This window comes from Homalodisca vitripennis, chromosome 1, assembly GCF_021130785.1.
Source record: "Homalodisca vitripennis isolate AUS2020 chromosome 1, UT_GWSS_2.1, whole genome shotgun sequence".
Taxonomy (NCBI): domain Eukaryota; kingdom Metazoa; phylum Arthropoda; class Insecta; order Hemiptera; family Cicadellidae; genus Homalodisca; species Homalodisca vitripennis.
This window is the reverse complement of record NC_060207.1, coordinates 168,873,034-168,886,777: the sequence shown is the minus strand read 5'-3', so window position 1 is coordinate 168,886,777 and position 13,744 is coordinate 168,873,034. Positions and strand designations below refer to the sequence as shown.

The 13,744-nt window shown below is 32.5% G+C and overlaps 2 protein-coding genes across 4 annotated transcripts in view; one reads left to right on the top strand and one right to left on the bottom strand.

Moving 5' to 3' along the window:
* Positions 1–13,744, bottom strand: part of LOC124352711 (serine-rich adhesin for platelets-like) — an 850,824-nt gene that overhangs the window by 638,822 nt on the left and 198,258 nt on the right. For all 3 annotated transcript variants that reach the window (XM_046802336.1, XM_046802335.1, XM_046802337.1), the window contains exon 2: positions 464–526. In XM_046802336.1, the coding sequence (XP_046658292.1) occupies positions 464–481 (18 nt within the window). In that variant the 5' untranslated portion in view covers positions 482–526. The remainder of the gene's footprint in view (positions 1–463; positions 527–13,744) is intronic.
* Positions 1–13,744, top strand: part of LOC124352712 — a 167,351-nt gene that overhangs the window by 128,650 nt on the left and 24,957 nt on the right. The gene's annotated exons all lie outside the window — the stretch shown is intronic.

Here is a 13,744-nt window from a genome sequence, read left to right as displayed (position 1 = left end):
AGAGCTCAGAAGAAGAAGAAAGAAGATGATGCGTTAGCAAGTATTCTTTCCTATAGATCTGATGAGCTTTAGTGAGATAAATTATATCCTGCTTTACTTTTCTTTGATTTTCCTAAAGTTGTGTTTTTTTATTTAGGAACACTTATATGCAACATTGGACGCAGAGCAAAAGAATTTTTTACGTTTTTTGGTGTCTAATATCTAATTTGAGTATTAAAGGAATATATTTGGCTGTAAAATAATACTATAAACAAATTTTACTCTTTTCACGGAGTGAAAAGTAATAATATAAAACATAACAGATAAGAAACTACATTTTCCATTCAGTACATGTGTACTAACATGCGTAAAATGTGGGGAAAATGTTATGTAGATCACAAAATCCGAAACTGAAAGAATTATTCCTAGACAATACATTTTCTTGTGGAGAAACGTCTTCCATGTAGAATGTAACAGGACTTACCGAGTTAATAGCCGTCATCTCCTTAACCCTTGTGGTGTCGGGTTCCGTTAGACCACTCTCGCCCTGAAAACAAAATTTTTTTTAACTATAGCTACAATTATTAAAATTAATTATATATTTTAAATAGATTACTTTAATAGTTTATTCTGTTTGTATCCTGAAACTACTAAGGACTAGGGGCGATACAAAAAAGAACACAAATGTTACTACACATATTTCGGCTACGGTTTCGGCACTAAACTAATAAATGGTTAGTATATTAATCGCTAATTCAATACTTATTATAATCAGATATACTGTAAAAATGGTATAAATATAGAGAAAATTAACCCTGTTCACTGCATTTTAAGTATTTGTTTATGAAATAAAACAGCATTTAAAGGATCTGTTTCTTTAGTAGGAATGATTGATTATTATTAGTAGACAGAATGTGTTTCAGGAATATAGTACAGTAACATTCTATGCTGATTTATTTGTAGAAAATTATAATAATTTGTAGTTTGTTGACTGGGAAAATAAGTAAAATCGAACCAACTATGTATTGGACTGATATATTGACACTAAGTAAGGTAAACCTTAAACCTCTCATCCTCGTGTTCTATGTTTCTAATACATTGAAAAACTAATGTGGTCACTCCTTATCATTCAGTTTTTTAATATAATGTAAGAATTTGAGTATCCGGATCATATAAAACGACTCGCGTTCTGGTAAACATCACTGATACTATTTTTAACAGCAGTCTTTTCAGCGCAACATCTTTTCCCAGCCGTAAAAACATGAAAGCCGAGCAGCCGAGACGACCGTGTACAACACTGCCACTTGCTCGGCAGAACAAAGTGTCCAGTTACATGACGGACAGCAAGAGGAGAAGAGAGGACAGCGAAGCAGACGACGTTGTGGGAAATGTCGGCTCGTGACGTCACCTTGGCACTTGGCACAGTCCCCGCTATGTCTGGCACTGGCACCCGTCCCCACTTGTATATGGAGAGCGATAATGGCGAATTCATGCCAACTCAAATTGATTTTTACAACACGACTGTAAAATGTCAATGTTTCCTCGCGGTGAAGATTGTTTTATACGGGTCCTGTGAGTGTGCCTCTTTTGCAATCTGTTCATTGCCATCCTTGTTGACAGATTTTTATAATGGGGAAAAGAAGAACAACATACTTAAAGGAGATTCCAGTTTAACTAAAAGATAGTATTAGTAATTATTAAGAAATTGTTTGCAGTCGTCCTGCCTCAAACTTATTATTCAGATCGTAATTATTTGGTCTATATGCATTGAACGTGGTCTCTTACACAGAGATGAGATCGCCGTCGAATGCACGTGAGATTAAAATATACACAAGTAAATAATTATTGATTGGTGAATGATGTGCGTGATTCGCTCGAATGTAGGCATACGATTCGTTATCCACGTAATTTTATAAACGTGTACAGTACTGTAAATATTTTAAGGCTATTTAATGATACGTGTGCTCTAACCCATTTCCACTGAAATCAACATTTTCATTCAAAAAATATTCCATTAATTTTTAAATAATTATTTTAATATTTCCATTTGTAATTCTAGGACTGAATTAATTGAGGTATCTAACTATTGTGTACCAAATATGACGGACAAGTATATCCGTAGATTTTTAGCTCAACTGTTGATATTCTAAATGTTATTCCTATTTTAATGTAAACATCAAAAGACTATATTCTGCAAATTAATTATCTGCAACAATACAATTTGTTTGCCAATTCTCTTTAAAAAAAACTCAACAGTTCCAGATCTTCTCATGGTTAAAACAATTTAAACAAATAAAACTCATTTAGGCGATGTTCTTTAGCTCTCGAACCTTAAACGTACATAAACAGAAAAAAAGCAGTTATTACAAACAATGTTACATTAAACCAAATAGAGATACATGCAAAAATCAATATCTTTTCTCCAAACTTATGGTTTTATTTAGCATAACCATCCAAAGGAAATTGTGCAGTTCATATGTATATTTGACAATTAATATCAGCCGATTTACAATATGTACTTTTAAGTACTTGACCTATTATACAACACAGTACTACAAATCTCGAAGTTGAATTTAAGTGCCATTGATACTTCTTAATAAGCATCGGTTGTCTGGTTCCCACATCTATTCTTGTTTGTGCCTCGAACATTTGTAATCTACCTTCTCTGCAGCGGTAAACGGAAATCCAAACAGATTTTGATCATTTCTATCTCATATAATTTAACAGATGTGTATGCCTGGAGAGTAGAATCCTAATTATTATTATAAACGCGAAAGTGCCATGGTATGTTTTGTTCTGAAGCGTAAACTATCCAACCGATTGCACTGAAAGTTTACATGGACATTCTTACGGTTCCTGGGATGAATATAGATGTACTTTAATTTCAAAAATCCTTCTAGGCTACGCCCCAAAGTTCTAGAAAGTAGCAAAAAATGTCATCTTGGTCTCTAAATTTGTGGTATAATAACTGAATGAGCCTGTTAAATATAATCTAGTGTTCTGTGTAAACATTGCTTATTATTTTCTATTTGTTTACATTCGTAGTGAGTAGATTTTATAAAAAGTATTTTGTAACGAGTATTAAGAATTTAGATTTCAGCGATTAGGTAAGTACTGAACCACCTTAGAAAATGTCCTAAAGCATGGAAAACCATAATTTGACTCCGAATACTCCCTTAGAAGCAGTCAAGAAGAACTGTGTTAGATTAAATATCGCTGGACAGTTCTTTTAAACTAATTTACCAATTCCAGCTCTTAATTTTCTAAAATATTAAAGAAATTTCACTATAAATTTAAAGACAGATATAAACCCCTTCTTAGTTCTCTTTTGACAGAATTAAGCTTCTCTGATATGTGATATGTATTTTATTGATCGGGAAACAAAAATATCACTATGGAACACAACGTATGAAGAAAGAAGTAGACTACAATAGCTATGATTATAAACTTTTTACGTATTTTCTTGATTGTGGCAACAAGGCAAACTCAACATTGGCGTTGGAAATGTCACTCAATGGAACCAGCAGTGGTCATTAACGTCCAAAGCCTACTACATTGCGTGTAAAGGAGCGGTTAACTGCTAGCAGTGTAGATATAAGATACATACATACATTTTCAATGTAGTCTAACTATTACTATACATTAAAGGACTGTTATGAAACCTATGTAAGTTGTTTTTTGGCAAAAGTAGGCTTCTTAAAGCTATGTATGTATATATATTTACTAGATCAGGAAAGAGGCAAAATCAGCTTTGGAGCAAAACAAACTAAGACCGGAGTAAATTAAAATTACCATAATACCAGAAATATACACTTTTTAACACATTTTTTGGTCGTAGGAAGAAGACAAACTCAACATTTTCATCGGAAATATATAAACCAGAAGTGTTCATACAGATGTAAGATCTACGAAATTGCGTGCGAAGTCGCGGGTAACTGCTAGTAAGTTATAATGCATACTTTTCTTTAACACTTTCCAAGCTAAAAAATGTATTGTAGCAGTTTATTAAAACAATTTTTAATCCTAGCATTTAAATACTTTATTACTCTGTAATCCAACTAATGTATTACAAAAATAACATAACCACCAATAACATAAACACATATAATTTGAATGTTGCACATTCGTTATAGAGATGATCTCAAACCGTAAATATAACAATACAGTGTAATCAACATGTTTCGTTACAACAACAAAAAAACCCTTCCATGTAAATGGGAATTGTATTCGCAAACAATTTTAATCAATCAGAGGGCAGAGCGTGAAATCGACAAAGAACGGTCGGACCGGCCCCCTACAAGAGGCTAATCAATAGCCTGGTGGCTAATTAATCAGTTACCATTGTCCGAGTAGTCCAATCACCAGACCTTGTTATCGGGGAAAGAGTGGGCAAGCATATAATGGAAGCCTTCCCCCTCTCCCTTCCCTGCTGCGGCCTTTCTCATAATATTTGTTCGTTCAACATCATTTTTACTGTGTTGAACCCTTAACAATGGTCATTCTTACTCATTTGATTCCCGTAGCGGTAACATTTAAGGGTTTCAATATTGACACATCCATCCGGACACTGTTTTACTCTAAATTACCAGCCGTATGTCAAGCTTAATGTACCAGTTACTGGGTAGTGTCAATGTTTGGAATGCAGTAAGATCATTTAGATTATAACTTAGAATTGCGTAGCCTATAAGGATACTTGTTCCTTTAATTACGACGGAGTCCTGTTAAATCGGTTTAAATGAAAGGTATAAAGTGACATATATTTGTTTTAAGTCTGTTGTATTTAACTACCACTCTGAAGTACGAGATGAACCATACCTTTTTTACATATCTATCTGAGCAAACTGGAAGTGTACTACTGAATCACCTTGAAAAAACAGTGAAAACTTGCAATATTGCGACGGTACATTGCTATAAAATAATAGTGCGAAATCGGAGTTATGTGAACTAAACTGATCCTGTATGGTGTGGTGTATGCAGATTTGGTTGTTATTCTATTGGTTATCCTGTATAACAAAGATCACATGTGATCTTTCAATATCACGGTGGCACGATCAACCCAAAGTGATCATGTCTTGGACTTGAGTTCATTCATTGATAGACAGTAACAGATATGACACAGTTCTCTGACTGAACGTCAAGTATACAAACACGTCATTCAACGTAGCGTCACTTGGACGGTTACAATAATAGCGACAGCTGGCAAACTTTCCGCTCTCGTCATAGAACATCTGCCTATTGCCTTTCTGCTCGGGTCAAGAATGGAGGTCAGACAAGGTTGGAAATATATGTTGCAGGTCAACATAGTTTTGTTATACATCGTACTGAAAATTGGGACTAAATGTGAATCAACTCTACTGCCATAATGATACCTAAATATATGTACCATACATCATCAATGCATATCATAATTTAGTACATAAGGAACCTAAACTTGAGAAGAAGTGTGAATCAGCACTACAATCATAACGATAACATAACGTCTTTATATTATATAATCGTACATCATCGATATATATTATCGATTGGTATATACCGCATGTAATCACAGGAGAATAATGTGAATCAGCACTACAGTCATAAAGATACCTACAAATATGTAGCCTACAACATTGCACATCATCCATGCATTTCACTTTTTGGTCTTTACCATACTGAAACAGGGAAGGGAATGTGAGTCAACACTAAAATCATAACGATACCTAAATATTTGTAGCCTATATAATCGTACATCATCGATGCATATCATCGTTTGAGGTTTGCATATCATCACTTGGGAGGAAATGTGATTCAACAATACAATCGAAATGATATCAAAACATGTGTACCTTACATTACCGTTAATCATCTGTGCATATTATAGTTTATGATCGATCTGTAAGGATTTGTATGAAGAGTCCTAAAACATGATCACCACTCACTCTGTAATGTACACTGTTAAGACCGAATAACAATTGTCACCCCAACGACTGCATAGGTAATGTATTACTTTACGTAATGTACGTTACTTCATTGGGCTATTGTTAGTTTATGTTCTCTTCTAATTAACCGTTAAAATAAGGTAATGAAAAGACGATATATTGCGTCAACTATCATCCAACATAGTTTACATAAATTCTGTACATAACTAAATGTGTTAGATCCTGTTACATCAATCAAAATTATTTATATCATAAAGTATAGCGCATTTGATATGCAGAATAGTATTACCAAATATGTGAATGAATAATCTGAGCATGTTTATAAATAACTAATGCAGTCCAAAATATATCTTATAGTGTAAATTTAATCTAATGTAATACATCAAACACTATAATCGTGCCATACATCTATAGCACTTGTAATTGTATATCGAATCCTCAGAAATTCCTATAAACCTTCTTTTTGAACTGTTCTATAGGAATGTTACATACATTAAAGAACGTTTAGTAATAATTTTATAAATATATGATATTCTGCGGATTTTCTTTTCGATTATTCTCTAAATAAGCATAGGCAAATTGTGTATCATACAATATATTTATTAGATTAATATCAGCATTTCCAAAACCTACACGAAGAAATATCAATTACATGCTTTGGCGATGATGGCTATAAGAAAGCTTTACAGTAACTTATTTCAATTACTGTATATATAAATTGGCAGATTTAGTAAAATATAGTAAATTCTCGTTTTGGTATGATATTTTCACATTAAAAAGTGATATTCCCATAGGTTGAGGATAGTTCAGAATTATCAGTTGCTCCTTATACACACTCCATTATCCACACTCAAAGCACTAGCCACGATTCAGTAAATCTTATTTTCAAGATTCGATACCAAGTAGTAGGGCAATTATCTTCTATGTATACTTAGAACAAACCTCATTACATCAATAACAAAACTTCAGCTGCCTTCGGTGTGGCGAATCATTTGTAGTCTCCAGATCGAGCACTTTGTGTATACACAGTAAATGTAGTTCAGATAAATCGAATCGTTATCATCTATCCGTCTTTTATGATCGCTACGATGATCAGGTTATGATTCAGTACATAATCCATAACTAAAAAACAAATAATCACTGATGATGGGTCATTTTACTGTATATAATAATTATAATTTAATTCCTGAACACAATCGACTTAATTAGGATCAACACACTAAAATTTTTCTTACCGTAATGTTAATTTGTTCCTTATAAATAGTTGGTTCATATTCTTTCCATACTTTAGAAGTAAAAAAAGTTACGAAGCAATTATGGAGTAAGTTTGTATAAAAGGAGTTTGTTTACCTATGTCAAGTTTCAATAGATATTAAATATTTTTAGCATTTGAATCGTATAGATATATACATAGACTATCAGTGTTGCCCGCGGCTTCACTCGCAATTTCCTGTTGAAAAACAGTACACTTTATTCACGTATTCTTTTTCACATTTTAAATACTCCTGACATAATTGATAGCCGTTCCTTAGTGAGCCTCTTGGCCACATTATGAAAGTAGGTACCATATTTCCTGCCTCTATCTTTCGTGGTTTTTACTAGGTGTTGATAAGTTATTCAGTACAATTAATTTATATGGATGAATTTCGATAAACTAATTAGGTTATAAAGAATCAAATTCGGTCTGTTAAAATTAATTTTCTGTCCAAGGTATTTCCAGTATTATTGTGGTGTTTGCCTTGTGCTCTGATCAAGAAAATGTATCAACGAAAACTAATTTCGATCATAAAGCGTCTTCTTTCGGCTCTTTTCATTTACCTTCGATTTAACCAAATTCGATTACCTTATGTGCAAACATTCACGGCTTTGTACAATGAGGTGGATTTTATATCAGCATTTAATAGTATTTCCATTGTATTAGATAGTTTATTGATTATTGTTGATTCAATCTAAATTTAAAATTAGACAATAACTTATTCTATGCAATCTGCATTGCATTACTGATCAAGCACTTTAGAATAATAATTTTCTAAATTTTAAATGTAAACAAACGTTTCTGCCTCTTCGATGAACTTCAGCAGAAAGTATTAACAGCTACAGTTTGGACACCCTTTTTGAAACGCTCCCCCTCCCCCCATGACTTTGAACAATAGCTCATGGCATTTTTTGTTGCCAACTCCCGACGTAGAAAAGTGTCCAAAAAGAAGTCTCCACAATACGTACCACATCCGAAATCTGCAAACTCGTGGCCGCCATTTTCGATTGAGACCACCTACGGAATTTCTGGAAACGGCGTTCACCTTGCACTCCCAAGAGCTATCACATAAACCCTTCACTTTGGAAAAAAAATTAGAATCGCTGCGAATCATCCATTTCCAATCGTCCATCATCAGCACCCCCAATCAACGACAAACAGCGCACAGCAAATTTTAAGCTCAGACCTCTCCGGTGGACCATGTCTAATTGAAAAACCCTATTATAAGTATCAGTTCACTTTGTATTATGTGTCGTAGCGCAGTCTGCCAGATCGAAGGTAAAACATTCCACAATCAACAACAGTTTATAAATAAAATATTGATTAATACACAATTTAAATTGGACCGAATTGTAAATCTAAACCATTCTAGAATTCCATTGAAAACACACACAATTTCATAAAAATCGGTCCAGTCGTTTAGGAGGAGTTCAGTCACATACACACTAACACAAGAAATATATATATATATATAAAGATAAAGTATGTTTAAACCCTATTAATAAAATTGCAAGTACATATGACAGATCCCTGCATATTACTGCAAGGGCGAATTGTTGTTAGGTTTACGCCCTCACCTCGCGGGTTAGCGCGAGCCAGACTTAACACAGTGCCAAAGTACTTAGTTACCTGTCCTTCTTACCCTGCCAAAGCTCAGTTCAACAAACTCTTGTGGCTCACTGTTTTCCCTGATCGATATTGATCAGTATTGCATTCACGCCATGCATTTATATTTATTATTTATATCAATATATTTATCATCACATCCGTATTAACGTTTTTTTCTTAAATTTCTACGAAGCTAATTAGATCTCAAAGTCCGTTTCAGCTCTCCCTCTGGCATGCTGTCACAAGTCTGCCACAAATGCCTCATTTGGAAGTGAGCTTCTAACTTGCAGCTCACTGGTTGTGGTGCTATTCAACGATATACGCTCATCACCGGTATTGACAGCGATGGTCTCACTCAGTTTAATTTTTAGAGTTTATCGTGTTAAAGATTTCAAGCTCAAATTACGGAACCAGTAACGAAATAATTTTCACGAGTATATACTTTTTCAACCTTTCACTTTATCAAAATCAGCTTTAATGGTACACGCTATTTTTGAGGTAAATTATAAAAAGCTTACATCCATTAAAAGTGATGCGATATTAAATTATACTTAATAAATTATATTCAATATCACAATATCCACATAATAAAACTTTCAATACATTTGCATGATTATCGCAGTACAATGATGTTATTTGATGTTTTCAACATACTCACGTAAAAATGTACGTATTCAAACACTATACATTCAAAACATTATCTTCAAAATTTCGCAATTTTAAAAATTACTAATTACTAACAAGATGAATTACTGGAAAGTTACGTTCTCCTGGAGTTGCTACTACAGAATGTTCTGTGGTCTTGAGTAAAGGAACATCGCCCTAAAATGTAACCTTGCTGTTGTTAAACACTAACAAAAATTTCCATATCCTGACACGTCCGTTCATTATTTCCACTCATTTGACAACACAGTCAATAATGTAATTAATAATATATTTTAACTTCTATATTAATGAACATCTTAGCATCAAGAATCTATTATAATAACTATAATAGTTCGTTCTGGACCATCCTTTTACTGGGCGCCCTTTACCTTCTAAGCAGTTAAGAAGTATTATGGTATAATATTTAACTATTGTTCGCTTATGTGATACGAAAAACTTCATTAAGACATATTCTTAAATTAAACTTGCACAGTTTAAAAGGCTAAACCACCATACACGATTGCCCAAAAACAAATTTTACTCACAAATCTCGATTGTGTAAAGGTTAATCTTGCTAAGTATTTGGGCGAGAACACTACCCCAATGGTAGTGTAAATCACTAGGAAGTTCAGTTAAAAGAGACCTCCGTAAGACAGAGATCATTGTCTTGCCCACTGATTGATGAGAGAGCGACAGACACTTATGGCGCTGGCTCGCTTTACGAAAGGGCACGGAGCCTTGCTTCTAGTTGGCACCGGTAGCTGCCTTCCACTCCGAGTAGTAGCACTCTCTACAAAGTATACACCAAATATAAACTATGTAATGTATGATATGAATTGGTTGGAATCAGTAAACGACTGACTTCACGAAGTTTAAAAACTTGGACAGCAAAGCTAGTTTTTTAGGAGGCGTTTCAACTTCGAGTCATGTTTAAATTTCAAATGACCACTTTTGAGGAAATATTCATGCAATATTGCATTACTTAAAATTTCAATGCCAGTTACAAACTGAATAATCTACCGATTTATTTGGGTATAGTTTTCACTTCTACTGTCTTTTCTTATTTACACAAGTTCTTATATGCCCTTTCTTTAAACTTTGGTGAATTACGAAAAACCAAAATACTGACACACACAGCAATACTTTATGCACAAATATTAAGAATATAATTCACTGGCGTATGTTATCAGACCATTTTACCACCTAACTTCAAGATCCACCACCAGACAGATAAGATCTCAAATCTAATAAGTTAATGAAATGAATTAATAAGCAAATAAGTAACTGATATTCACTTAAATCAATTTCCTCGAGGCTAAATAAACACTTTATGCCTCTACATCACGAAAAACCTACTCAATCGCTAGGAAGCCCCATGAAAAAACGCAGACTTTACTCAGACTTTAAAAAATGTAATTTACGTTTAATTTTAATTATTAATAACAAATAAATATATGGTCAGTTATAATATGGAAGGCATTTCAGAAGTTGCGTTAGTCGCAGGTGTATTTTTGAAAGTAACAAAAGAGTTAAAACTGTTAAATGATAACTTTTCTCAAATTTATCTTAAGTGGTTTACACACTTAAAGTCTCACGCCAAACACATAGCATAATATTAATATTATCAACGTAAGAAATCATTATAAGGTTTTCTATAAGTGTAGCCAACAGTAGATTATAAGATTTGGTCACTATATACAAATAAAGTCATTCACTACAGCACGTGTTGGAAAATGTATTTAAGCATTAGTGAAAGCAATGTGTCAACAGTCAATGTACTTACACACTCATATTTCCTCAAAATTACTGTAAGTGATAGGCGTTGGAATAAACCATCCCCCATTTCCGCAATTCTATATCGCCCCAATGCACATGGTTCTGAAAAGAGCGTCATCCAATTAAGAAATCACAGGTCACCCTTAGGTGTCGTCCAGCTTCCCCGATTCAATTATCATAATTCCCCATCCAAGCACCATATCCCGTCTCACTTCAATGCTGCTGGAAATTCGTTAGGCCTACTGGGGTCTTGTAAGGAACACTTACTTATCCAGCATTAATTAGAACAATTTCTGTGTCAGGTGCATATGACGAACATTGATCATAAGTGTATTATATATACACACAGCGGGTTACAAATTTTAACACTATAAATTTAATGTGAACAACTATTTGGTGAAATCTCGTTATTTTAGACATAGAAAGGATATATTTCCATGAAGGAAGACTTATTTTAAGAGTTTCATTCTGTTGTTCATCTTTTGTAAATATTGATGGCTTTTTCTATCAATTTAGTGTTGATTTTTATGCACAATTTTACATTGGTAATTCGCATAAATTAGGTTTACTTTTCTTAAGCGATCTCATTAAAAATGTGTTTTTATTTTAATCTTTTAATGTATATTATAACAATATTTTTGTGGTTTTGTGTTATCCATAACATAGTTAATAAACCCACCACTAAAATTTGGCAAAAAAATATGAAAAAAAAAACATCATTGCAATTCACCTCGTTAGGAATAGTCACCATACAGAATACTAGTTCACTTGTTTGGTTTATCGTGCAAATTAAATATTTCTTCAACTAGATGAACGCCCAACATTAGGTCATTCGGAGGAATCTCGGTATACTTACTCATACTACTTTCCTCGCTAGCCTCATTAAAAATAAATATTTACCAACACTCCCTTTAAAAAAATGTCCTAAATATCTTGAATCTTTAGAGAATATATTATCAAAATTGTATTTAATAAATGCTACATTTTGTTTCTATTATTTAATATTATAGCTCAAACTAACTGCAAAAATTAAATGTTAAATGTATTAAATGTTAGTTAACATTACTTATTTATTACCATTTATTATTTTCAGTTTAAACATATCTACAATACTACGTATTATTTGCTTGAAGTTAAGTTTTCTATGATGGAAGGATTGTGAAAGAAACATGACTTTTTGTACAAGTAAAATAGTGTACTTAAAGAGTAAACTGCTTTAAATATTCTGAGCTGCTTCTAAAATTGAATGGGTGGTTGAATAGTATTCAACACCATTCCAGACATAAAAACAAATGAGAATTATTTGGTATAGTTAAAATATTTTACTTCAACAATTTGTCAAACTCACCTCATTTAAACTGATTTTAAAAACTATTAAGTTATAGTAAGGAATAAGCTATTTATGTCTATAAAGATACTACAAATCCATTAATGATTTGTAAAACAATTACGTATAAAAGATAAATGACAAAAATATTGAAAATATAAGTCTAAAACTCGTATTATCCGTTAGAAACAGCTTTAAGAAGTTACAACATTCAGAAGAGAATATACCAATTATGAAATAAACATTTAGAAAATTGTTATGTTAATATATGAGCAGGCTTTCATATTATTGTTATTTACTTAATTACATTTAATGTGTATTTTTAATTACATTTTTTACTATATTTGGCATCATTTTTATGGCAGTTACGGATAAATCAATTGTCTGTGGTTATTTTGTGCCATTTTTTTGCAATACATAGTCCGTATCATAATAATTCAAAACTTCTGTGAGAATATAATATGTTCAAGAACTTCAAAACTTATTATACTTTTTACACTAATATAAAACCTATTATTCAAATCAACTCTGCATATTGATATAATTAGTTGAAAATGTAGGTATTTTATAAGAAGGTATTGAAAACTGTATTATATAGGAGTATGAGGGATATTACCTTACTATTTTAAACACAGTAAACTTTCCAAAACATTGACGTTCAGTATTCCCATTCACTTATCAACGAATTTCTTCTCCTTAAAAAGAATAAATATACGCAGTAAATTTTGTTTTCTTTCTTTATTTAACCTTTGAGGCGGTATTGCGTTTAACTTAAAAAACACCTACAGATTTCAGTGTTATGTAAGCCAGAAAACAAAAGTACTTTTAGGCCAGTAAAATAAAGAAAGTTAGACATTATTAAATCATTTTAAAATACTAAACCAAACATTTTTAAATTTTATTACCAGAATGATTTTTTGTTTATATATATATATATATATATATATATATATATATATATATATATATATATAAAATTGTTACGAACACTTATAACTACTATTTAAATGTTTATTTATTTTGCCTCCGGTGTTCAATAGCCTCAAATGTTACAATTACTGAACAAACAATAAAATTGACAAATTCTATCTTTGACATTAACTGTAGAAGAAGTAGGGAGGTGTTGTGTATAAATAACAACACAGGATGACTAGTCGTTCGGAACTCATCGATATTCTGTGGTGTAAACGTGGGCCGTAACGTACAGTCGTGTGGCAGCCAAGAGTGCTGTAACTG